The sequence below is a fragment of the Pithys albifrons genome, chromosome 17, assembly GCF_047495875.1.
Source record: "Pithys albifrons albifrons isolate INPA30051 chromosome 17, PitAlb_v1, whole genome shotgun sequence".
NCBI lineage: Eukaryota > Metazoa > Chordata > Aves > Passeriformes > Thamnophilidae > Pithys > Pithys albifrons.
In genome coordinates, this window is record NC_092474.1 from 4,789,794 (window position 1) to 4,816,338 (window position 26,545).

Sequence of the window (26,545 nt, forward strand, 5' to 3'; positions counted from 1 at the left end):
GGACTTTTTCTCTTGTCAGGACTGTTCTGTGTCATGTTGTGCAATGCACTGGGACTCAGACCCACAGGGATCCTGCCTAAGCCAGTGTTTAAATTCTGGTTTCCTGGAGTTACTGAGATAACTCATGTGGACTTCAGTGGGGAATATGCTGAAACACAGGCTGGTTTTCCTCTGCAAACCTACCTCAGATCTTTTCAGCTATTAACAGGAATTAGGGGTTACGAAGCCAAGAAAAATGACAGAAAATCTCTAGCAGCCATTTTGTTTTGCTCAAAAAATATGCAATACTCATATATAAAAGAGCTGCAATTCCACATTTGCCATTTTCAATTCAGCTTCTTAGATCCTTTTCAATGTACTGGAACAAAAACCAATTCTTCTTTACAAAGGGGCTAAGCCAGGTGGTGAGGGATGGGGCAAAGGAAACTAAGCCTCTCTTCTGGAGAGAATACTCCTTCCATGTAAATGCTTAATGAGTACAAGAACATAAAAAAATAATAAATCTAGATAATCTGATAAAGAGTTTAAAATGGACTCTGGGCTCAGGAGTACCACAAATGAGATAGAGCATACTCAGATTCTTTTTTTCCCCCCTTCTAATGTGTCACAAGTGTCTCTGGAAAGTTTAAGCACATTAAGCAAGCCCATTAATTGAATGAGCAGTTGAGATTCTAAACCATAAAACCCACATCTAGGGAGTTCTGTGAGAATTAATACAAGACAGAAATAATTAAGAAAACACAAAGAGGGAGGGATAAACATCAAGACCGGATCAGGGGAATAACTAATATCTGACAAGACAGCAGCTAATATTTCAGATTCTCTTCTTGCTGCTTCAAATGTTCTTGTCCTCTTGTCAGCACTCAAGAAAGGTGCTAAATTAGGGAACTGAAAGATGGACATTAATTGTAGCTATAAAAATAAAAGTCTAGGCTTACAAATTTCACAGATTATATGTCTAGGCAGAGACATTCAGTCACATATATATACTGACCAAGAGGTAATATAAATATGCTATAGTTCACCCAGTGGTCTTGTGTAGCATTCAGAGCTCATGACTCACTCAAGTCTATCTTCCAGAAAACAATCCAATCTGAATAAAAAAAACTTGAAGAGAGACATTGTTGTTTCAGTTCTCTATCTGGAATTTGGGTTTACTCTATTAGGTACAAGCAAACCAAATAATTTAAAGGAAAATTAAGTTTGTACAAGTAAGGATGAAAACCACTGCAGTGAATCCCAGGACAAAGCAGTCTAGACTAAAGCTCACATGAGGATGCCTCTACTGCACTCACACATATTTAACTACTGCCATGTTTCATTTACCAACCTTACAGCAGTTGTTACTTGAAAGTAATTCTGGTTCATCTGAAGGAAATGAGAACCTTGAGCCCATGTAGAAAATGTCCAACATTCCTATTTCCTTTGGGATCTGCTGCAGACTGAGAAAAACCACTGATTTCACCCAGGCCTCACATGGAAGCTGTGATTTCAGGCTAATAGCACTCTGACATTCCTCCAAAGTGAGGAGGGATTAAGAAACACCCACTGAGCTCTGGGGACTCAGTGCCAGCTGCATTCTCTGGCCAAAGGCCTACAGCAAATGTTCCCCTTCACTTTCTCCCCTTTTAAGTGCCCTCCATACTTTTCCAGCCACACTCTGACTGCCAGAAATGGCTTGTGATGCTGCTGGAAGGGGAACTACACGACCTGCTGCTGAGGTGTGGGGAGGGCATCCCTGTTTACAGCAGAGAGTGCACAGGTTTGCCACAGGGCACGCTCTGCCACAGCAGGGAAACATGGGCAGAGCTGCATTAGCGTGTGACTTAACACACAGAATTCTTTGGAGCTGCTGGTTCTGAGGGAACAAAGAGGAAAGCGGCAGTTAAATCTCTCCTGCAAACATTACACAGTAAGTAGAATCAGCAAAAGCTTAGAATGCCACCCTCTCATCTAAAATGCACAGAGCAAGCCTGTTTAAAACAGTCTGTCACCATCCATTGTCAACTGCCTGACAGAACAGCGAGTGCTGCTGAAGACAGTGTGCAAGCAGGAGGGCAGGCTGGCCCTGATGTGCTCTGGTGTGCAGGTCAAGAGAAGAGAGCTGCAATTAACCTCTCTGGGCTTTGAAGCAGGTGCTTGGCTCCAATCCCCACAAGTAATTGTAAAAAAGCACAATTTTCTCTGTACGGACTGTCACAGCCTCCTCATTTTAGACTAATCCAGAACAAAAGTAGCCAGCAGTCCAAAAGAGTAAGTGGGAAACCACTGGATGTTGAGGTCAGCAAAGGTTTATACACCCTTTGGGTCAAGAGGTAAACTAGAGGGAATGTGAACTGACAAGGAAACAACTCAATGCCTGCTCGTGGTTCATCTTTGCATGCGGGTTCAATTCCAAAGCTCACACCTCACCTTCAGCCTGCAGGTCATTCCGTAAGGAGGCCAAATGAGATAGATGTAACAGGAGACAGTCACAGTCCCTGTGGCTGTTCAGGAATTGTTTGCTTAAACAAGACTTTGCTGTTTCATGCCTGTGTGGCACAACCGTTTTTCTCCAGCACTCTCTTTTGTGTGAGGAGAGCTCAAGATGTTTCAGCAGAGGCCCAATCACATGGACACTCCTGTCAGCAGCACTTCAGGGCTTTCCCAGCCCAGACCTCACCTCCAAGCTCATTTTTTTTCCCCTTCAGACATACACTTCTCACTGACATTTACACATAGCTGCATATGAACTTATATAATGAATTTTAAATGAAAAATCGCTTCCCAAAGGAATAAAATCTGGTTAATTTGGTACAAAGCAACAGTGACTAAGTGGATGTGAGCAAGAGACCAAGTACAATGTGAAACTGTCCTATGGCACTTTTCATCTGTGAATTTTTGACATACAAAACTGGAAGAGATGGTGGTACTTTTACAACCCATTTAAGGAAGAGGAAGCTGAGTGTATATCAGAGTTTGGTCTAACATACAGTCTTTTCAGCTGAAAGACACAGCCATTTGGTTATCCAGTCAACTTCCCAAATTACATAAATCTGAAGTTCAAATTCATCATTGAAAAGAGGTCCTTGTTACACTTACTGCCAAAAGAGCCTTCACCAACCAGCCTTCAGCACAAATACCCTTTACAAGAGAAGGTTGTTTTCTTGGAATCAGGATCTACTAGACTTTAAACTCAAGTTTAATGGGATGGGTGTACAGAGTTCAGTTCTGTAACTGATTTTTCAACAGCAAAACCCAGTTTCATTCCCATCCCTGCCTGAGACTGCCATTTCTGCTGTCCAGCACAGGAGGCTGAGCTAGAACAGGTCTGGCTGCAGCCACCTACATCCTCTGCAAACAACCCACCCACCAGTGCTCCGTGGGAGAAGAGGCAGGAACGACAGACTGGCAAACTCTGGATGTTTAGAGCAGGTCAGAGGAACTGCCCAGTGCTGCTCTGCATCCAGTGTGTAAGGGATGCAAAGTCTCATAATTGTGGCTGAGGCTGTAAAGAGAACAATTGTAATGAGATTATAAACTGAATGGTGCCCAGAGCAAATGACTCTTTCTCATAATAATCTTGTAACTGCAATTTTATGGTATTTCCTGAAAGCCCTTTCCACCTTTTCTGTGGCATTGTTCCTGATGTTGTTGTTAACCTGTTAGGAAGGACTTGCTGAGCTACTTCAAACCCTTATGCTGTGTATTTCTCTCCTGCCTCTTGCATCTTTTTATATGGCCACAGCATGGCTGTATAAGGATTTTTTCTGGTTTGGATAATTTTCTACTTTATTTTTATTATTGCTTTGTTTGCTTTAGAAGCACAGTCTCTGAAATTACTTCCTCACCCTCAGGAATCTGGCTTACTGTTTGAGTAACTGTTGAAGACAAAAAGAAGGATTATTCTTCCTATCCTTTTCTTTCTCCCTCTATCAAACAGTGGTTTATCTCTGTGCCTTCCCTGACTCCTGTCCCCTTCTGCACTGTGCACTGCCTGAAGCCATTGCTGCCATCTCTCCTAAACCAGCAAAGGGACAGAAAGAGGTGCCTCACGTCTTGAGACAAATAAACAAGCTGTTTTCCCAAACCTTTTTCACCTAAGAAATGCTGGGTTTATTTAAATTCAGAATTCTGCCTGATAGTAGTCATTCTGGTAAATGTCAGGCTTCTTGTTTTGGCTGTAGTTGTATGTTATGTCATGACATGATAATTATCCCAGTGCACAGTATTTGACCATATTCATGTCTCAAGTGATAATATAAAATTAAAAATTGTTGTTAGATTTTTTCTTTTAAAATTAAAACTAATTGATCAAGGTCAAATTAGAGTTTTGCCTCAGAACAATTGTCTCCTTTTAGGCTTGTGTGGGGGTGCCAGTCCAGTGTCTCACCCTGTCCTGTTGTTAACTGCTCAGGCACTTTGGCACATAATACTGAAATTTAAACTAATAAAACCAGAGGTTTTATTCCCCTTTAATCTTAGACATGCAAAATAGTCTTGAAAGTGTCATTTTTGAAACATTCTTTTCAGGTTAATTTGTTTTTATTGGCAAATCAGTTCTCCAAGTATTGTTCTCTGGAATAGGCTCAGATACAAGTGTTGGCTTTAGGAATCCCTTGAGATATATTCTAAGGCTTGTTTCCTACTTAGAAACAATAGCAAGGGTCTAAATCAAGTATTCCCCATTGCGTGTGTTTGGTATGTGGTTGCTTTTCATCTTATCAGTGAATAATAAAGTTACAGAGAAAGAGGATATAAACTGCCTGGCTCAATGCAGTCCAATAGTTATACTTACAAATAGGAATAGAATGATTCCCCCTATCCCTTTCACTGGAGAAAATATAAAAACTGAAATATGTCAAAGTGAGCCTGAAGCATTTCCAGTGCTCTTCATCTTAAGTAGTCTTTAATTGCAACATCTACCAAGAATTAAATCTCACACTTTACACTGAACAAGAAGTATCCCTGATCTTGTTGTTTGGGGAAATTTAGATTGAGGTAGAAAAGTCTGTCCAGCCCCCACAGGACTGTGGTATCCTGTAACAACAGGGCAGTCACAGCATCTACCAGCAGGAATATGGATGTGTTATTTTCAGATAAATTGCCTTTTTTTTTTTAATTACCCAAAGGCTTGATCTTAAAGCTTCCGAAGTCAATCCTGCTGAATTAAGTGGAGGATGATCCAGCATCAAAGGCCAGAGTTTCATTGGTTAGCAGACATTTCCCAAACTACACAAATGAATCCATTGGGGAATCCAGGCCGTTTTGAAATGATTGTTTTGTAATGGCCTTTCTTCCCAGTTTTATTGTTCTAAAGGACTAAAGTAGAGATTCAATACTCATGTCTGGATTTCAAGTGTCTCATTAGAGACACAAGTGCAGTCTGACAACCACTTGCTCTGACAGTGAGGAGTTAGCGGGAGCACAAGTGCTCCAGCACACAGCCCAACACAGACCCTGCTCAAGGTCCCCAGGAACAATCCCCATGGCTACAATGAGCCACAAGATCATTTCAGATACAGACAACAACAACATCCATAACTGTGGCGGCCAGATGGGGCCTATCCTCAAGAGCACTTCTGGCAAGGGTACAAAATATAAACTGGAATTTGTACTCAGGTCTGACACGTAACGACGAGGAGTTAGAAGCAAAATTGAAAGGAAACCCCTTGGTCCAGGAAAGCACCGATTTGGTAAACCAGGTAATACACTGAGTTGCTGTGTGTTCAAGGGACCAGAAAACCACGAGGGTGCGAGTGATGGGCTTGTGGAGGGGATTACCAGTTACACAGATGCGCAGAGCTACACGTGGACAACACGAGACCATTCCAATAGTAGCTCAGCAGCAATTAGCACCACGGGGTCAGTGGTACCCTGTTGTTTTGCTGACGAAGCCTCTGCTCATTCTCTCTGTAGATCACTGTCTAACACTACTGATGAAGGGAAGCAGGACATGGAGGGAGGAGGGAGATGAGACTAGGTATAGCTTGTAATTATGTGAATGGGTATTTAAAGTTGTAGAGTGTTTTTACCATTTAACCCCCATTGAAATGCACTGAACTAGAGGGAAGGACAGCATGGAAGGCATTAACATTTGGGTTTAACAATGTAGACAATTGCTGTGGCTTAAAAAAGGTGCAATGATCCATGAATGTACAATGAGAGTTTAAAAACCTGCTGTATGGAATGAAGTGTGCACTATTCAAAAACTGTTGATCTATGCAAAATTATTAAACAAGACTTCAGATCTGCCAGGATTTCAGTCCCAGGTGCAGAGCAGCTGCTCTCATTTACTTTCCAGCGTGCTGTGCAGGGGCGTTCCTGCTGGAGATGAGAAGTTTGGCGGATGCACAGGTTGAAAGGGGAGGACCAAAGAAGGTGGCTGTGCTTTCAGACTCCAGCCCACTGCTCAGACTGAATTCAGGCTCAGTAATAACCGCTGTGCACCCACAGTGGTGGTGCAGCTGCTCACAAGGGCAGCCGCTCTGGCGTTTCGTTCTTATTGATTATGTAAAAAGAATACTGGAAGCAATTGGGGGCCAGTTAATACCAGTACATGGGGGCTGCCAAAATGTTCTCTGCTCCATCTAACAAGATCCTTTACCCATCAGCTTGGCTTTTAATTGCACTTTTGCTATGAAAAAAAAAATGCTGAGGAATTCTGTGGGAATTAAAGTTACTCTTTCTGCTCTCCACTCCCCACTGATTTATCATCACCATGTCCAGTTTGAGAAAGAGAGATCATCTCCATTAGGTCAAATCCATGGTTGTATGGATGCTGGTGTCTTTGGAAGAAAAGAGAATGTCTTTGCTCATGGTAACTAGATCAGAGACTGGTCCACCAGCAACATCACCAACCCTGCACAAGAAGAGATGCTGCTTGATACCAATAATTAAATGACAGTGGTAGCTGTGTTGCTATTGGTCTTAGCACAGGCATTTCTACAGTCAGTTGGGAAACCAGATGGGACTCTACTGTGATGTGTGAAAGAAACATAGGATGGAACTGGTAGGGGATAGAGTGTGTCTTTTTAGGTTTGATCCAACCCTTGTTGAAGTAAACGATAGACTTTCTACTGATTTACTGGCTCCAGACCAGGAGTTTTCAAGGATGTGGGTACTTGACTGTCTATTTTGCAATGCAATGCAATGCAATGACAGCCAACTGTGACACAAGCTTGGAATGGAGACTTTTAGGCAGTGTTTTTAAGAGGTATGACATATTTCAAGTTGTTTGGACAAACTGCAAGTATCCCTTGATAGAGCAGCAGTTCCACTGCCAGGATGCAGAAAAGCAGGGGCACATGGAACTTATTTCATGTGGTTGAAGCTCATTTCAATCAGCAGTTTGGTTTTGGAGAGACCTTCAGGAATACTGTTTTTTTCATTCAACCACTAGTCTAATTGATAATAAGGAAACATGGAGAGGAGCTCAGAGCAGGATCTCCTGCTTCCTTGTCCATTTGTGATCAAAATTGTGCCAGTTCCATTCCTGCTTCACGAACTTCTGTTTCTTTTAAGCAATCTAGTATGCAAGTCAGCATGTGGCTTCTGTTTGCCTTGTCACCATGATGCAGTGCCTCTCCTGGGCTAACATCCTTCCCAGACAAGCATGCTTATCTCTAGACAGACATCTTCATTCTCTGCACTGAGATAAAGGATCTCTCACCAGCACAAATTCCAAGCACACGCTTGTCTGAGGTGGCTTTTGCTTAAGTATTTGATCCTTACACTTCTGCAGATTAGGCAGTACCAACACTTGTTAGTTTAAGTAAACATCCACACTCTTCATATTCATCAGCTGGTATCCCAGAAGGGCTTAAGAGTTGTTTATCTGGTGAAACCCCAGCATATGGTACCAGCACTGTCTTGCACCGATTCTAATTGCAAACACTGAACCTGTGCTGTAAAAACTGTTAATTAGGTGAAAAGAACACATGTTTGAACTGCAAGCTAAGGTAGGGGTTTTTTTTCCCCCTGTTTTTCTTCCCACTTGAATTGCTCCCACAAATGAGGTTACAGGCAGACAGAATAATTTGTATATCAGTGAGAAAAGTAAAAGGGGGAAATATTCAGGCAGATGTGACATTAGATGTAACAGTTTTGTAAAATAATGGGCTTTAAAAGTAATCTGCTGTGTATTAAGTAAACTTAGCGGTCTTGATTCATGGCTCTAATCCCTGTGACTGAAATTTAAGATCTAAGGCTCCATGAAATTAAAGAAAAAGGAACAATTACATGCATATTCATTCAATTTCATGTATTCTGTATCCTTCAATTTTTCCAGTGAAACTTTAACAGGGAAAACAGAAGTTTCTAAAGACTGTGTACTTGAAAAAAGCCAACAGCAGATCAGTTGTAAGTGCTGAAGTTAACCCACTTTCTGCTCCTGTTTGTTTCCTGACCTTCCTGGAGAATACAAGTCACCTCCACATTTCCTTGTCTCCACAAATATTTCATAGATGCTGCAACACAGTGTGCAAAAAGCTCAAGGACACTAAGTGTGTACAGAACCCATGTAGGATTCTGGCAACTCAGCCCTTCCCAGCTGCACAGAAATGCTGTGGAGCAAAGAGGAGGATGGTCACAGCAGGACCAGTGCTCATGAAGTCCTTGTGCTGCTCCTGGACTGTTCCACAGAGGAAAGGAGCCCTTTGTGCTGCTTCTCTCACCACTTCCCTACAAATGCAGTGTGAATATATGGCAACTACAACAGCACTGTAAAGCCCAGAAGAAGACTAGACAGACAAGCAATAAGGCCTGTGAGCTTAACAGTATTAAGAGTAATGTCTTAAGACATGAATATTTGCCACACTAATCTGCACCTTTAATCTTGTCTCAATAACACAAGGATACACCATCCTTATCCTAAAGGATCAACAGAAAACCAGAAAAACATCCAAAAAGAGCTCTTAAATGCACAGCAATACATTTTATTTTGTAAAGAAAACAATAGTCCTATGCCTAGACACTACTGCATCAACATTCATAAGTCTTCTCAGCTAGTTTTTAGCCTCTGAGCAATAAATAATTCATTAATTAGGGAAAAAAAGAAACAAAAGGACATTCAGACAGCCAACAAAAACAGCCCTCAAACTGCATTCATTCAGCCAAGTGCTTCAGTAAAATTATTTGTGGAGAATGTCAAGAGACTTTACCTAAAAAAATTACTTTCCTTCTCCAGTCTCATAGGTCTAGACTGTTCATCTAATACACAATGGCACAGAAGAACAGCATTAGGAGAGAGCTCCATATTCAGCAGAGGGCTATGTGAGCTTCCCACTGGACTGTGCCATTCCATCTCCTCCAAGACTCCCTGTGCTGAGCTCTGCTCCTACAGATGGTGTTTGCAGGGAATACCCCTGGACAGTCACCCGAGGAGACACAGGGAGGCCCTTTGGGTCAATGTATTGGAAAGAGAAAGTCTCTATATATTAAAACTAGGGACAGACTACATTTTGAGTGTACAATCTCAGGGCTTTTGAAATTGTCTGGATGTGACTGAATGACACTGCATACCCTTTCCAAGAAAATATTTCATCTCTCTTTAACATCAGAATGACACAATCACAAGACTCAGCTTAACTCCTTAATGCAGAGCGCTGGATTTGCTTCTGTATGTAAACTGTGTGAAGATCACATGCTTCAGTTCTGACATTGCCTCAACTTACAGCTTAAATCCTGCACAGAAATTCTAAGGAATGACTGTACACATGCTGCACCTCAGTCAGATGGGATCCCTTGAATATAAGCCCCTCTCTAATCCACTGTCTCTAATGCTCCTTCTACTCTGAGCTGCGGTTTCTTGCCAGAGCAGGGGAGGAGAAATCCAATGTGGAAACAAGGGAAGCTTAAGGCTAAAGGGCATAGGCTCTCTGGGATCAGAGGAAACCAAGCCAGATGGTGCCCTGGGGTGAAGCCCTCCTTGTGTTACCCCCACAGGGACCACACCTGCACTGGTTCCCTGTCACAGGGGTGTTACAACGAGCTCCAGAATTCCAATAATGAAAATCTGGTCTAACCACACTACCAGTTGCCTTTATGATCTCCACCTGGTGAATGGTCCCTCTGATACAGGAAGGAGCAGTGAGTGGAACAGAACAAATCCTGCAGGAACAGCCCCACGTGGGGACAATGATCAAGGTGACCTCTGCTCTGTTGCTGTCTGTTACTTGACTTTCATTGTGTCAGTAAATCCAAACTCTAACAAGGGTGAAACAAGCACATCCTGGTCTCCGCAGAGCAGAATATTTTAATAATTACAAATAATTATTTGTAATTACATATATTTATAATCATAGATTTAATTATATGTACATAAATACAAATGCCTGGTGCAACTGTAATACAAATGTTTGGCTACTGCACTGATAGCAGTGAATATGCTGCACTGAAGAGGGAAATGCTACTTCACTGACATGCCCCAATGTGCTCTCCACCTAAAGGGCCTGCAGGAGTAAGGGAACACTGACATCTGCTAACATCTCCCACCTTTATTTCCTCTTTCATTAACATGCCAGAGCTTTTGACCTTTAAATATCTTCCACCATGGGCAAGGGATGGTGTCAAGGAAATGGCATTGCCCAGGGTTACATCTTTCCCTACACATTGCTATCCAAATTCATCAATTCAGCCCCACATGACACATACCTGCCACAAGTCATTGAACAGTGTTTATGTTTCTCTAGAGGTTCTCTGCTAGTCATCTCAATGTATTTTACAAAGAGAATTAACTGTCATCATCCTTCTTTTTACCAGGAAGGGAACACAGCCTATCAAAGCCCTCAAACAGAAGAGGAGCCCTGAGGACACATCATGTGTGGCTCAGGAGGATGTGGGTGGCCTGTGTGCTGGTGGCCCTGAACTGAACAGCACTGGATTGGTAGGTCCAAAGCTCCCAGACATCCCAGCACATTCTGCTGGGGGCTGCAGACCTAAGGGCTACAAGGATCTGCAAAAGAGACCACAGAGTTTTCTCCTTTCAGGAGAACAAATGTCAAAATGCCTACCTTTTGAATGGCACAAAATTTACCTTTTTTCACAGAGCTCTTCAGAAACCATGACCTATGAAAATCAATACTTTGCTATTGGCTTTCACTTAAAGGCAGAGATTGAATTATCAGACCAATCAGGGCAGAGCTACCTGACTCCTCCACTGTGCTCCTCACGGGATCATATTTGCTCAAAAGCCCGTACGACAGGGCTGGACTGCACTTCCTTCTCATCAAATAAGACCTTGTTAAAATCCAGCTACAAAGGAGTTGTGCTTCCTGTCTGTCCATCCTTCTCCCATCTACAGCCTCAGTGCATGGACTTGTATGAACTCTGTCTAAATGCCAAGACAGATCTGTAAAGTTCTTCAGTTTCCCCATTGAATCTGGGCAAAAACAACTGTTCCAACTCATGCATGAATGACAACTGACAAACTGCAGAGTGTTGCCATAAGTTTTCTGTTGTACTTTGGGATTTTTCTCCTTTAGTTTGTTTCTTGACATCTTCCCTTAGGGCTGTGCAGATACAGAAAAACATGCCACAGTGAAAGAATGTGAAAACATGGGAGCAGCAGAAAAAGGTTTCTGTTTTTTCTTAAAGTTAGACCAGTTCGGTTCACCACAAGAGAAGGATATGTAAAAGTTATGTACAAAATAAAAACATATCCCTGGAATCACAGAAAACATATGAATCTGGCTCTTTTTCTAGAAGTTACGAGTTCTCTTTCCTAACCAAAAAGCCTGCAGGTGTATTATGGCCTTAACAGGAGGTAATTCACCCAGCAGTGTAACAAGGAATGAGCAAACCAGGAAAGCTTCCCTGTCTTGATCATTGCTTCATATTTCTTTAATGAGGCCACCCAGACATCTTCCCTAAAAGCCTCTGGTAAGGGTCTCAGAAAACATGGGTTTGTTTAAAGCCTCTTCCATTGCTATAGCATGGAAGGGGTGTGACAGCTTCATCCCAGCACATCCTGGTGTCTGTCATCACAGAGAGATGCTGCTGCTCTCCCTTTAGAGGTCAAATGATGCTGTGGACACACACCACTTGAACACTGGGCAAACAGGTCCTTAGGCAGTAAATTTGTTGGGTTTAATGCAGTTGTTACACACACAGAGCTACTGACTGCATGGGGATGTGGACAGTGTATAAAAAAACTTCCAGATTTTGTCTGAAAAGGAAACTATGCTATTAAAAGTGGTAGTTTTTAAAAAATCCCTAAAAAAAAGGGATAGGAAAAGCACATGTTAAAAAGGCCTAGAAGAAGAGCCAGGGAAGGAAAATGGAAATAAAGTAGCCAGGTATCCAGACATGAAGCAGGTTGGCAGCACCAGTAAATGTGGCTGATTGAGCTATACATTAGTTAGCCTGAGTTTTGCTAAAAATGTGTTACACTTTTACATATACTGCAGGCTAAAGTCCATTAGCCCAAGATTAATTTTTGGCCATGGCTGCAATCCACAATACTTAAACTTAGCAGAGATTTTATATGAATTTTAAGTCACATTTCCAGTCCCAGGCCTCTCTGCCACAGGGTAGCAGGTGCAGCACTGTGGTTTTACACTCTGTGCAATCTACACCTTGCCTTTATTTTCTTGAAGAAACTCTTGTTTCTTCTCTTCTTCACTGATCTTGGAGTTTTCTTAATATTGGCTTCTCAGCTGACATCACATGGATTGTTTTTTAGTGTTTGTGCTGCAGGTGCATTTTGGAGGCTGTGACAGGAGAGCTGTCATCTCCTCCTCTGTGGCTTCATTTCCTATTTCATCCTGAAATCTTTGAATAGTTTCTTGCCTTGATCTCTTGCTTCTGTGGCAAAGGAGGGTTTAGTGAAGTTTTGTTTGGGATTTTAACCACGTTTGCTGCCAATAACCAGACAAATTTTTCTGTCCATTCACCTTATTCTGTGATAGATTTCATATTCTTCCCTTTCATGTGTTTCTTTCTGTTTTCTCTTTTTACCTTTTCTTTCATTTTTGTCCCTCTAAGCTCTTACAGCTTATGCCCATATGGCTACCCCTATCTGCTCTGTTCTCCACACAGAAAGACTTCCCAAAGGGGTTTAAGAGAGGAGGCTCCCCACATCTCCATGAACACATTCCTGGGCATGCACTGATCTTTGACAAAGCCAGAAGAGTCTTTCCATCAAAATCACTTTGGCCAATGTGGCAGGTACCAGGGAGCACTGTATGTCCAGTTGATTTTGTGTCTGCTACAGGACAAGAGGAAAACAGACACAAGGGTTCTCATTACTGACAGAGTTCTTAACTGTAAATGCTCCAGACTTTTAAGGAGGGGAGAACTCATGAGTTTTAAGGGCATTATTTCTGCCTGCCAATAATCTCATCTTTACAGCATGACGTCCCCTCTAGCAGGCATCTCTGAAGTCACTTTGTGACTACCAAAGCTATCAGCTTCTGTTCACTGAAATAACTCTATTATAAGGTCTCATGTTTTATGCAGGTCATAGATGCAGCCCTATTGATTTAACTTGAGAGAGCACCCTTCTTTGTGGTAGTGAGATGTTTGTTTTTCACCACTTTGCTGCCTTCCTTGTTGCCCACCAGACAGCCCCTGCAGCTGGTGAAGGTCACCAGTCCTCAGGGAACTCATGTTCAATGCAGGGCGTTTGCACTTATCGATTCCACATTAAGGGCCATTCTCATGCAGATGTGTTCTGCTTTGCCAACCCACAGTCCAATTCATCTCTAGCTATGAGCTCATCTTCAAGGGGATATGCAGCAAATATTATATTCAAACCAGAACAACCAAAAACTCACTTCTGGGTTCCTGGGCTGCTCAAGAGGCTGCTGTCTAGAAAACACACTTGCACTTTGCAGTTGCACCTCACTCCCTTAACAGTGGCATTTTCAGAGCCTTCAGAGGCTGTGGAAAGGTTTGGCATGAAGGGCCTATTTCTCAGGAGGTAAAAAGGCCACCCCAGTTTTGACAGATTGCTCTCATGGGCATCTCCTCTGCCTTCCAGGAGAGCAGCACATGTGCAGTGGCTGTAGCTACAGCCAAGGGGTTAGGCAAGATTGTACCAACACCCTGCACTGAACTAGGGAGTTGGGAAGGGATGAGCTGTCACATTTCTGCTTTCCAGGATACCTTATGTTTCTTTTCCTTAGTTATCTTCTTGCCTGTCAGTCTCATCCTAGCCTTCTTTATTTAGAATCACCTTCATTTTCAGGTACCTCAGGCTTTTCTCTGAGCCTGCTGAACTCCCTGTGACATGACAGAAAAATAATTGAAACGACAGGCAGCAGCAGCCTCACTAAACAGGATCCCTTCCCACCCTGACCACAGACTCTCACAAGGTCAGAAACCTTCTCTAAGGAGTCACACTCCTGTACAAAACCATCTGTGTATTCTTCAAATGGGCCGCAGCTGGAGGCATCTTCTTACAAGAATTAAGATCAAAGTTGGCAATAATATATCTTTCCTCAGCAAAATTAGTTACACAAGATGAAAATATCAATAATAACATAAGGCGATTAAACAAGCCACATTGTCAAGTTTGTGAAGAACAGAAGGTCTTAGCAAATGGCTGTCTACTACTCTTTAGACAACCACACTCAACAAACAAGATGTAACTTAAATAGTTCTAGTGACATGGTATCCACAGCAAATACTGGGAAACATCCCTACACTGTGGGCATTTGCTTTATTCAATAAACAGCACGAAAGAGAAGCCTCCCAGTATCTGAGCTCTCCACTGTAATGGTGCTGGCTGCATCTTCCCCATCTCACTGTGGTTCAGTGCAATTATTTGGAATCCAGCTGCACCCCTGTGGTTTCCTCACAGTGTTACCTTTCATAAAGAGACATTGAAGCCATCCCTGGTGCTCTGCAGGAGCAGGTTAACTGTGGGGGTGCTGTAGGGAGGTGTGGAGCAGACACAGCTCTGGCAGTTTGCTCTAAGGATGCAGCCCCACATTCTCAGCCACACTTTCCCTTCTAGCCTTTGTTTGCTTCAGTGTTACTTTGCCTTCGTTTTTTGTACTCAGATCCTGAGTTCTTCACTCAGTAATTTTGAAAATGTTTGCTTAGCATTTATAGTGCACAAAATGTGCTTAAAAACACAGCAATGAAGCATTTACTCCAAGGAAGGATTTTCTTGTTTTACACTGATAATCTCTCATGCTAAACCCACTGCAGGCTGGGGAAATCTAAAAGTCTCCAGCTTCTGTGTGGCAGGGACTATTTAAGTCTGCAGATTTCCAGTATGGGTGTATTGAAATCTTTTATTTGTGGGGTGGCAATAAAAGATGTGGAGAGAAAATCTCCCCTGGCAACGTGTACTCTTGAAAGGCCCTTTCAAAGCAAACATTCCAGCAGTAAGAAACACTTCAGCACACTGCGTTCCCATCTTCCCCTTCCTTCCCTCACTGCCTCCCCAGCCTGTGCTCTTAGCATTGGAATAATAAATTTCTTTGTGCCCCATCTCACAAAAGTGTTTCACATCACCTTCATGCACTTGGCTGGGGAAGACCTCACAATCACAGGTTATATTCTTTCACACAGAACTGTAAGTATTTTGTGTTTCTTCGCAGCCAAGTGTTACCAGCTGGCCATAGAACATTCAGTTTGGGGGGAAAAAAAGAAGTAGAATGATTGTATTCTGAAATACTGATTGCATCAAATGGCAACTAGATTGGAAGACAGTAATCATGCTGAGCTCAGGCGATTAAAAACTCACTTGGAAAATTGGCGCTTGCTGAGCCTTTATGGAAAGAAATGAATTAAGAAGGGAAACAATAAGGAAGGGCATACATTAATTTTGCTCTGCAGTGGATAATTTTGAATGTAGGAGATCAGAGGAAGAACTGTGTGTCTTAAGGATTTGCTCTTACGTTTTCAGAAGAAAACCTGAGAGCCACTGGAGAGGGATTGCAAATTAAATCCAAACAGTAATCTCAGAAGCAGCAATTGGAAAAGAGCAAATAAATAAAGCATATAAAAAGGAGATAGCATTTCCTGCTAGGAACTTATCTTTTCAGACAATGCCTCTCAAACAAAGAACTGCCCTTGCTGGCAGTCCTGGTGGGCATCTCCATCTCCGCTCCCTGGGTGATGCCGGTCCCCTCCGCTCTGCTGGGCTGCACTGGGTATTTGTACAAGGAACTCGATAAAGGATTACCTCCCAGAATGTCTACATTGTAGCAAGCCCTGTGTAACTCCTGCTCAGCCCTGAGAGCTGCAGGGTAGTCACTGTGTCCACAGCACTTTTACACAGGCTTGAGTACACTGTCAGCACTCCACAAATGATCAATGCACGCAACTCAAATACCCAAATCTTTTTCAATAAGGTGCACAACCGTTATACAGCCTCTTCTTGACACTTGCAAGAGTTCATGTCTCCCTGCTCGTTATTTCCTTCTCTATTACAATACATCCTTTTGGCACATGACGGATTTTGGATCTGGGCTCATGTTTGAGGGAGGTTTCATCCTCCAGCCCAGGGCAGGACTGTGTTGCTCAGCCCACAGGACATCACCAGCCCTTCCGAGCAGGAACAGGCTGCAATTCCCTCTGAAGGAGCTGCAGGTTCGTTATCTGCTGACTACACGCTGCTAAAATGTATTTTACATCATGGAGAGGCCATATCCTGCAATGCCTCTCAAATGAGTAGTCTTGGCTCTCATCACCAAAAGGGGCTATTGGCACAATTATTATGGGAGCAGCAACAGAACAGGAGTGAGCACTACAGTGTCTGTCATGTGTTACATGGGCTTTACACACAGGGACACACAGATCTCTCTACAGCATTGCTCTGATTGACAGAGTTCCAAACCTGCCCCACTGAAGAGCAGTGAAATGTGAAGATGATAGAATTAGTTTCTATTTCCTGTTGAAAAAATGCAAACTTGAAACTTTTCATCCCTGCTTGACACTTTTGATATTTTTTAATATATACCTGCACCATGTTTCAATAGCCTGACTCAATACACAAAAACAACTCCAGCAATTCAAGGAAGTCTTTGATGTGAGAGTCGGTGTCTTGGTATAGTGACATTTGTGTAAGTCAGACCTTAAGAACTGACAAAACAAAACAAAATTCTAAATCCTGCCATTTATTTAACCCTGAAGCCACTGTTTCCACTGAAGCTGAGGGATCACCTCACTGGGGTGCGCAATGAATTGGAAGAAGAGGAAAACCACAACCAAGCGTGATTCTTCCATACTTCATGCAAATGGAAAAGGAAATCCATTTATAACTTCACTTTGTTCTTTCATCCTTATTTAATGAGCTGTCTGATTCAATAATCCAGCATTTAGCTACTATTCTTTAAGGCTGGATTTTCCCCATTCCCCTTAAAATCCCAGATACACCCAAATCCTGATGTACAAAAGGTACAGACCTGCCAAACTAAATTATATTTCTCCTCTTCCTGCTGTTCCTATGAACACCAAACTATTTTTTATTCTGATTTCCTATTCCATATAATGAGAATGCAAAAATATTAATAATTAAAAACATAGAAAAAAATCCTGCCTTCTCCCACAGAGGAGAAAGGGAGCTAGTTACTGTCAACAGTAGGTGCTGCTTCTGTCAAATAAATTAACTGTACTTCAAAATGATGGTGGCGTGTCAGCCTCATCGTCTGCATCTTCAGCTCCAATTATACATCTCAAAGGAATGCATCCCAGAACATTCTGCTAAAACACAGGTGTGGATAAGTTAAACCACAAAAACATACACTCAAGCTGTATTCAAAATGTGACTGTGGCCCACAGAGTGAGGGGAACACAAAGCTTTGGTTGCTGCGTGTGCCCATCGCTGCCGAGCTGCCTCAGCACAACGTTCTCTGAAATTAAAGCCATCTGTGAGTTGAAATATTCAGCACTGTATGTACATTTCATATACATTTTTGGTGCCCAAACCATTATTGCTGGGTTTAAATAGCATGCCCTGCCATCCAAACAGCAAAGCATCATGTGCTGCCCAGTCCCTCCTCTCTCAACCACCACATCAGGGAAGAGGGTGGCAGATAAAGACTTTCCCTCAGCCTGAAGCTGACAGTTAATGGCTGTTTTAACTTTCACATGGAGCAAATTTTGCCCTCTGTAACACCTCTGTCACTCCAATGCCTGTCACACACTCGCCTGATTTTAGCTGAGAGCACAGTTTGGCCCCAGGGGTTTTGACAACAATGGGAACCTGAATTAATTTGCCCAGCCAGAATCATAGTTCAAGAGGTATAAAAGCCTCAGAATCCATGAGGTTCACACAGCCACAATTAGAATATTAAAATGGCATTAAAGTTTATAAAGCAGAGTTTATTTGGAGAAAAAGCCTCCAGAAGTTTGGAATTTTCTCTCAACAACAGCTACTTATTGCTGCATTTACTTTTGTTGAGCCTGGACTGAGTTGTTTACTCTCTGCATTTCTTAGTATAAAATATTCAGAGTTTATCCTAAGCAATACTGTTGTTCAGCTAATGATTGCTCCCAGGACTGGGATCATGCCCTTTGCATTTCTGCTCTCAGAGCAGCCAAATGCTAAGCCACAGAATTGTTTTCTTCCTCTGAAGTAGCAGCTGGTGCCTTGGAAGACACCATAAGCATCTCTGCTGAAATCTGTGTAATTGCACATGTCGGCGTGGTCTGTTCTTAACGTATCCTTCTCCCAGACAAAACACTGTTTTCTCAAGCTGGCTTTGAAGACTGCAAGGGTATAAAAATAGCTTCAGGAAGGCACGCACATATATTTTGCTATAAACTGTGTACAATGTGTACTGTATACAGAATATTAATTCTCCAATATGTGATTCTGTGAGACTGCCTCGTTGGCATCGTTATTGCTATACACGGAGCTGGTTTGTGTGCAAATATGATTCTAGACCCAAAACTTTTAGCTTGGCACCATCCTAAAACAATATAGATTTCAACCTGTTGCTGAGTAACAAGAGTGCTTTTCAAGAAAAATCTTTAATATGCAGTAAGTGGCTATGGTACTTTGTTCTGATCATACTTTGTCAAGCCAGAAAACTAATTAGCAGAATCTGGTGACCTGGATGTCAGAACCTCTGATACTTCAACACAAAGCAAAATCCTTAATTCAACAGTTGACATATTGTACAGGAATCTGATGTATTCTCTTACCACCTCTTATGACTCATAATGATGAACTTTGTATGAGGACAAAGAGAGTGACTTTTTTGGCCAAAATAGCTAGAAATTGTAAGAAGCTCTAATTTATAAGTTGGTTGAATTGCAAGCAGCTCAATGATAATTCATTATTGCTTGAACTCAGGCATATCTGTCTACAGATACAAAAGACAAGATGCTAAGACAAGGAAACTGTTTCTTGCCAATAAATCTTAGTGGGACAGGCACATCCCTACCATCAGCATGGCACTACTGAGACAGAGACATCTGCTTCTGGAGGAGGTCTAAAGTAAAGCAGACAGGTAAAGCAGAACTTCTCAGACCAAAGCAAGCTCCTCACCTCCAAAGTACTCCTTCCCTTCCACTGAGAAACGCTTCACTGCCATAAACCTCTTGCCTCTGCCAGGCCATCAGGGGAGTCATTATTTCAGGGGCTTTGTAGTGGACTGTAGAGCCCATTACCTCCCAGCTCCCAAAGACAGATGGGGATGAAGCTGACAGTGACTTCTGGTTGTTGACAGCTGATTTCGTGCAGCTGATGACACTGACTCAGCTGGCACTAATCAGGTGAGATTAAAAGAACAGCCTGAACAGGGAGATGGACTCACCAAATTAAACATTTGCACTTCAAAAGCTTTCTAGTTGCACAGCTCATGCCACAGCCCTGACCTGTTCTCTGCTCTGGGGCAAGACAAATAGGTTAAACCTCCAGAGCTGAAAAAAATCACTTAAAAATAAGATCTAGTTCAAAACAAATTGTGCAACAAACCAAGTGGCACCAAAGGAAATCCATCATATAAACAAGTAGAGAGCATTTTCACTGCTTCCAGAAAGAATTTGAACTCTGGTGTGAGCTAACTCCTGCATGAGAGACCACAAAATAAAGCTCTCAGGTAATACAGTGATAGGTACTCAAAAATATGATAGATGGAGAAACAAGATTAACTTACTTTATGTACAAGTCCACTACGTTCTTGATCACATACTTTAATGGCAAAGCAGCTGCAGAACTTGCAAATTACAACCTCTAACTTTGTTTTCAGAGCTGCTGCATAAATAGTTGTATTTAACAACTCCATGCAGGTGCTTCTTTCTGTAAATTGTCCTAACAACATGCTGTGATTCTGCAGCAAGGAATCATTCCCAAAAATTCAGTACCATCTAACCTGGAGAAGCACATTATCCCTCCATTTCCCTATTTATGCTTTCCACAGGGCTCCTTGTAGCAGTTATTGTGCTGGGGTTGGAGACCACTGTGCCCAGAGCTGTTCAACAAGGTCCTCAGTGCTCATCTCCTTTTTTCTGGAAGAGAGAAGAACCCTCCTCACATTCAATCTATTTCAGCTAATACCTTTCCTGCCTTTGTTACACTGGTTTACTGAACATTAGATAAAGCCTGGCTGGCTGCTGCCAGGAAAATTAGGTCTTCTATTGTTTTACCATTAGTTATGGAGAGTTCAAGATAAGGTTTGCATTAGAAAAGTAAGGGGCAGGAATGGTTCAAATTTTACTTTCATTAGAATTAGACAGGAAATTATGAAAAGGTGAAAAATAATTCATTGAAGAGCTTTCCTCTAGCAAGGCAACAAGAAAAGTGCATTCTGGCACTGGTGGAGTTCATGGAGTATTATTGAACACCACTGCTCTCAGTGTGTGCCTCTGCCCAGGCACAGCCAGCCTGTTTCTACTGCACTGCATGTGTGGGCAGAATGGGCAGGACAAGGCTCTCCTGACTGCCTTCTGTTCAATTGAGGGCCCTTTCTGGTATCAAAAAATAGGCTAAATCAGTCCATGGTGTAGCTCCATGGAAGCTCTTTGAATGACTGCAGAGATTAATTGGAATGATCAATCACATTCTGCATAACTTGCAAAGGACATGAAAATATGACTAATCTAAGAATGAATTAATTGGACAGCTGTCTCACTTTCATTTGAACACTACTGAGATAAACATTTGGACTAAGAAGTTGTCTTCATTAGAGTTTCTTCACTTCATATTGATGGAGATGTTTACAACTACCATGAAACTACAATGTTTTCAGAATTTTTCTTCAAGTGAAGTTACTACAGTTCAGGCTTTTAAAGGCACTTTTACAGGGAGGAAAAAGGAGTGCATCAACCTTGCTTGGAGCTTCTAACTAAAGACTAATCATGTCAAAGCCCTTCAGGGTAAAACTCCTTCTGTAATTAACCTTTTGTAATTGACTTCAGTCAAGTTTCCACCACTTCCTTCTTTTCAGCTTCACAATCTGATTTATTTATTTACGGTTTGCAGGAAAAGCAAGACACTGGGAGAGAAGTCCTTCCAGTGAGTCCGTGATAGAAGACCACTGAAGTTCATGAGACTCCAGTGGAGATGAGGATTTTGTCCCTTCAGTCAACAGAAGCTTCAGAAACCATATAATGCAGGAGGAAGCTGGGAGAAGGATGTATTTCCCTGCTTGGTTAGCAGATAAGGAAGCAACATTCCAAGGGGAAGGAGTGATTTACCCACAGTCACACAGCAAATCAGCAAGAGATGTGGAAACTAATGCTTACAATTTCAGTGCCTTAATCACAAAGCCAATCTTTTCCCTCAAATGCCAACACTATTAAATGCTCCTTTTCAAGAATGGAACAAGCATAGGGGTTTCACTGACTTACAGCAGTGTTTCCATCCAAATATTTTAGAGGGAAGCCGGTTCCAGTGGAATGGTTGGTCAATATTATGACCTTTGTCCAGCTGTAGGAATCAGCAGGTGTAGGGATGAACTAAGCAAGTTCACCTGTGAGTTTCCTTGGAGGATCATGTCATGCTAAGGTTGGAAAACTCAAGGTCAGAAGGAACTAAATGTGTTTTATTATATTTACCACTAATTAGGCGGGCTTTGAAAAAAGTGGACTGAAATATTCTCTCCTTGGGAAGCTATTAAACTGTTAGGCTGAGGGAATATATGGCTTAGAATAGAGAAGATTCACATCTCTTGCCTACAAATAAATCACTTGTACATCACAAATCTATTTGGCCATCTCTGAGCAGCAGCAATGTGGTACAAAGGTAGCTGTGAGAGAAGCACGTGCTGTATAAATACATAATAGCCTGGGCCAAAGTCTGTTTTTATTTGAACTGGCTTCAATTCATTGTGTCTTAATTGAAAATAATGATGTTAGAGCAGTGATCAAAGACTACTCTCATTAATTGGTTATTAAATCATTAGCTATTAAACAGAAATAAAAGGTTAAGAATGCAACACTCTGTTCTGCCCAAAAGAATATGAATATCTCTCCAATTACAAAGAAACAATAAAGGCAGAATTAACAGTGAAAGGAAGCTTAAGATTAGGCAATTAGATCCCAAATGCCTGACAACTCTGATTAGAGGGTTTAGCAGTACAACCTATATAGAAAAGGCAACATGAATTCAGAAGCAAAGTCAATATTGACTTTACCAAAGGGCCTTGTAAAGGGAATATGCATTTTTCTGAAAAAAAATATAGACACATAAACCCTGTACTAAATTTTAACTCAGCTAATTAATTGTTATGGATTCAATCTTGCAACCAATACATATATTTGCAGTTAAAAAATTATGCCTGAACAGTATTCAGTCTGAAAGCAGCTCTCAGTAATTTGTGACTGAAGCCCATTATGTGTGCTGCAATCTTCAGAAAAACAACACTACTTCCATTTTATATCACCAGGATGAGGCAGTATCTAGTCAATGAAGACCACAGTCAGACCTCTTGTTTCTGTTTAAGTCAAAATATTAGAGAGAAAGGTAACAGGTCTGGGAAGGGAGACATTTTCTACTGTCAGGGATTTGATACCCAAATAATTTCACAAAGCAGTCAAATAAAGACCTGATTTATACCAACTTAGTCATTACCAAAAAAACCTGGCAAATCATAGTGAAAACCTTGTGAAAACTGTGCAGAATCTTGGCCTGTGCTTTGGTCTGCTCTATCCAGGTCACTGAAGGGAATGGGCCTGAGGGTGCTTTGGAGCACATCTAATTCCACCAAGATAAACAACGTTTGGAAAAAGGGAAAAAGAAAGATGGTTAAAGGGCAAGAGCTTTGCTATACTGAAGTGTATAAATCCACAGCTGCAACTGGAAATCTTGTCTCTGCTCACAGAGGTCATGTCAAGACTTATTTATTTGCCAGCTGGAGTGGACCTGCTAAATTTGAGAACCAGAACACCTTAATGTCCAGCTCTGACAGGATACCCAAAAGCACAAGTGCTGATTGAACAAAATGAGCTTTAAAGAGGCAGTGCTCCAAAATGCAGCATCTCCCCCCAGTCTGCAGATACTAAATCTATCAAAGAGGAATAGGAGTCTTTTTCCTGACCTCTTCCCATCTGGTTCAGTCCAGTATTCTCTAACTACAGCAAGTCCCAGAAATAGGAGAAACTCAATTAACAGAAACAAAAGTCCCCATACACCATCTTTAAGATCTGCATCTGCTTTTCTGAAGTGCAAAGAAATCACAGCCTCAGCAATAAGTTCATGATATATAACTTGTTGCTTGAGTTTATAATATGAACAATTCATTGTTCATATTTATCAACTGATAAATAATAGCTATGAATCAGATAATATCTATATGCTACCCAGCAAATTAAAGGATAGCAACATTTATCAAGACAGTCTGTTTATTTGACAAGTAATTATGTTAGTCATAAACAAAGATATTCATCCATGTTCCTCTGGTGAGAACCTTCAAAGAAATTCAGTTTCCAGAAAAAGAAAATGAGATTTTTTTTCTTTATCTGATATACAAGGCAAAATACAGAACTCATAAATAATACAAAAAAGAACCAAACCCAACCCATATAGAATTCACTGTAGTCAATTCTTAAGTCCATTTAAAACACGAACACTCACAAACCACATAATAAAATAAATTAACCTATTAAAGATATTCAAAAGCCTAAACATAATAATGAGCTAAAAGCTGAAAGCCATGCAATGGTGTCAGAAGTCAGGCAGTCAGTGTCTTGATAAAGTCACATTTATGCTATTTTCATCTCAATGTCAGGGAGACAGAACCAGTTGAACATAATATTAAAAATATCCCAAATAAACAAACCACAACATTGTTTAAATGCTCCCAGCTTGTTTTAAGAATTTTTGCAATGTGGTTGTTACTTTCTGTTCTCTGTCATGCTCCTCCAGATTTTGGTACAATTCAGTATCTTTAATTGTAAGAAACTCCTGAGTGGAGACAGGTGATACAGACAAAAGCAAGGAGGAAACCACCCTGTCTGCTGTTGCAATATCCTGCATTTCTGCTGGGAAAAAATGGATGCAGCAAATCCACACATGAACAAAGGCCTCTTTGGGAGGAGTTGATCTTTCCTAAGTGTGATACAGCAACAACATGTTCTTTCTCATCAGCACTGGCTGGCCAACAAACAAAGACTGGGACAGCTCTTCCAGTATCCCTGACCCTTTCTCCCACATGGAAGAGACCAGCACAAAGAGCTCTGCATCAGGCTATTGAACTGTGTTAACTCTGCATAACCTCTGGAGACCTTCCCACCACAGAAACACCCATCACTGTAAAACAACTGCCTGATGGGAAATCCCACTCGTGGGCCAGGTCTCAATATGGTGGTGGAGGAGAAAAGGGTGAAAACTCCATCCTCCCCCTCGTATGGTGCCTTACCTTTATGACATCTTCATCAGCTGATTTGCATTCGATGGAGTCGGAAACGTCCACCACGGACCCGTCCTCCTGCACAGCAACAACCTTGACTGGAACTGACACCATTTTGCCCGTCAGAATGGCCGTGTTAAGGACCTCTGTGTCCTGTGTGCACAGACAAAGGGAGGATGGACATTAGAGAGGCACAAAAACCACGAGGATGAACCCAACCCTGCCTCTGACAGGGACAGGTGCAGAGGTGGGACCCTCCCCTGCACACACCTGTCAAGCTCCCTGCAGTCAATGGTTTAGCAACTTTCTAAGCCCAAAGTTGCATCTGGACAATCAAGTTTTGGTTTTGACAAACATATGGATTTATTCTTTCTGAGCTCATTGACAGGTCTGGCTGCTGTGGCAGTGAAATCTGTAGTGCAATAAGGCACAAAGGCCTGTCTGCAGCTCAGCAGAACCACAGCATTATTCAGGTAGGACCTTCAGGGTGTCAGGAACTCCTCCCACTCCCTTGCCCCAAATCATGCCAGTGATTTGGAAGGTGATAATCAAGCATTACAATAACAGCATTTCTTCCTTACTGTTCCAACTAACAATGTTATGTGCTGACCATTTTCCCTTTTTGGAACTTAAATACATGAGGAGAAAAGCTATGCATCCATATACATTTTTTTTAAGCTTTCCCCATCAAAATCCCACCTAGAGATGTTTTACCAGATTTGTCTCTAATTCTGATGAATTCACAGTGCTGGCACTCTAATGACTCCATTAACACAGCCTTCCTCTGTGTCTCAGTATGGCTGCAGTTTGATTAATTACTCCAAATGAGTTGCTTCAGAGGTCCCTGCCTTGTGTAAGCAGGTATGCAGACTGGAGGGGAGCAGCTTGTGTCTGCATAACCAGTGCTTCCTGCCAGCCCCAAACCAGACACACATGCAGGGCAAGGAATGGTCTGGGATTTCACTGAGATTCATTCTGGCCATCTCAAACATCCTGCAACAGGAAATACTGCTTTGAATCAATCCACTTTTCATTTTTCAACTTGCATAAAACTAATTGCTTGCCCACTGGGGGGGAGTGTGTGTGTGTGTGGGAAGTTGCTTCAAACTAATTTAACTTTAAATTCCATTATTAGAATTGGTAGAAGAAGAAATGGATTTTAGTGAAAGATTTGATGGCAGCTTGCATAGGGAGATATATTCACTATCATTTGCTCTGTGCTAGATTGATAGAGAATAATGGGCATTGACCACAAGCTAAGGACAGCTGGAGAAGACCAATAAATACTTGCAACTAAGATGTATTATTAATCAATATTCAGAAACTTCCACAAAAAGTGCCCTGAATTAAATGAGTTGAAGTACTAATAACACTAGTGCCAGCTAACTAATATAGTCTACTAGAGGTTTATGGGCAGCATGTTCCAGAAAAGCATTTAAGCAGCCACTCGAGTCCATTTCTGATCAGAACAGCACTAAGAGGACGTGCTCAACTTGACACTTAGACTTGCATGTGATTTAAGAGTCATCTGGAATAGAGATGCTTTTCTGCATAATACCTCATGAAATAAATATACCCTCTTTGTCTGTTCTCTGTGAGGCACAAACCAGATGTTTTACACAGCAAATGACTGTCTAGTTTTGTTTATGCTGAATGGGCTCATTTATAACCAGCTGCCATCCACGAGGAAGGGACACTGGGAAAGAGTGAAGTATGTGACAGAAGTGGAAGTGTGAAAGAACAACTGTAAAACCCTTACAAAGACTGAGATTAGAACAAGGCTGAGAAGAAAATGCATTGCCAGGTGAAAGAAA

General features: G+C 41.8%; 1 protein-coding gene across 1 annotated transcript in view; it reads right to left on the reverse strand.

Annotated features, from left to right (window-relative positions):
* The window catches only part of TMEM132B (transmembrane protein 132B), a 233,968-nt gene that overhangs the window by 17,090 nt on the left and 190,333 nt on the right, over window positions 1-26,545 (reverse strand). The window contains exon 5 of the mRNA XM_071572287.1: window positions 24,741-24,884. Coding sequence (XP_071428388.1) covers window positions 24,741-24,884 — 144 coding nt within the window. The remainder of the gene's footprint in view (window positions 1-24,740; window positions 24,885-26,545) is intronic.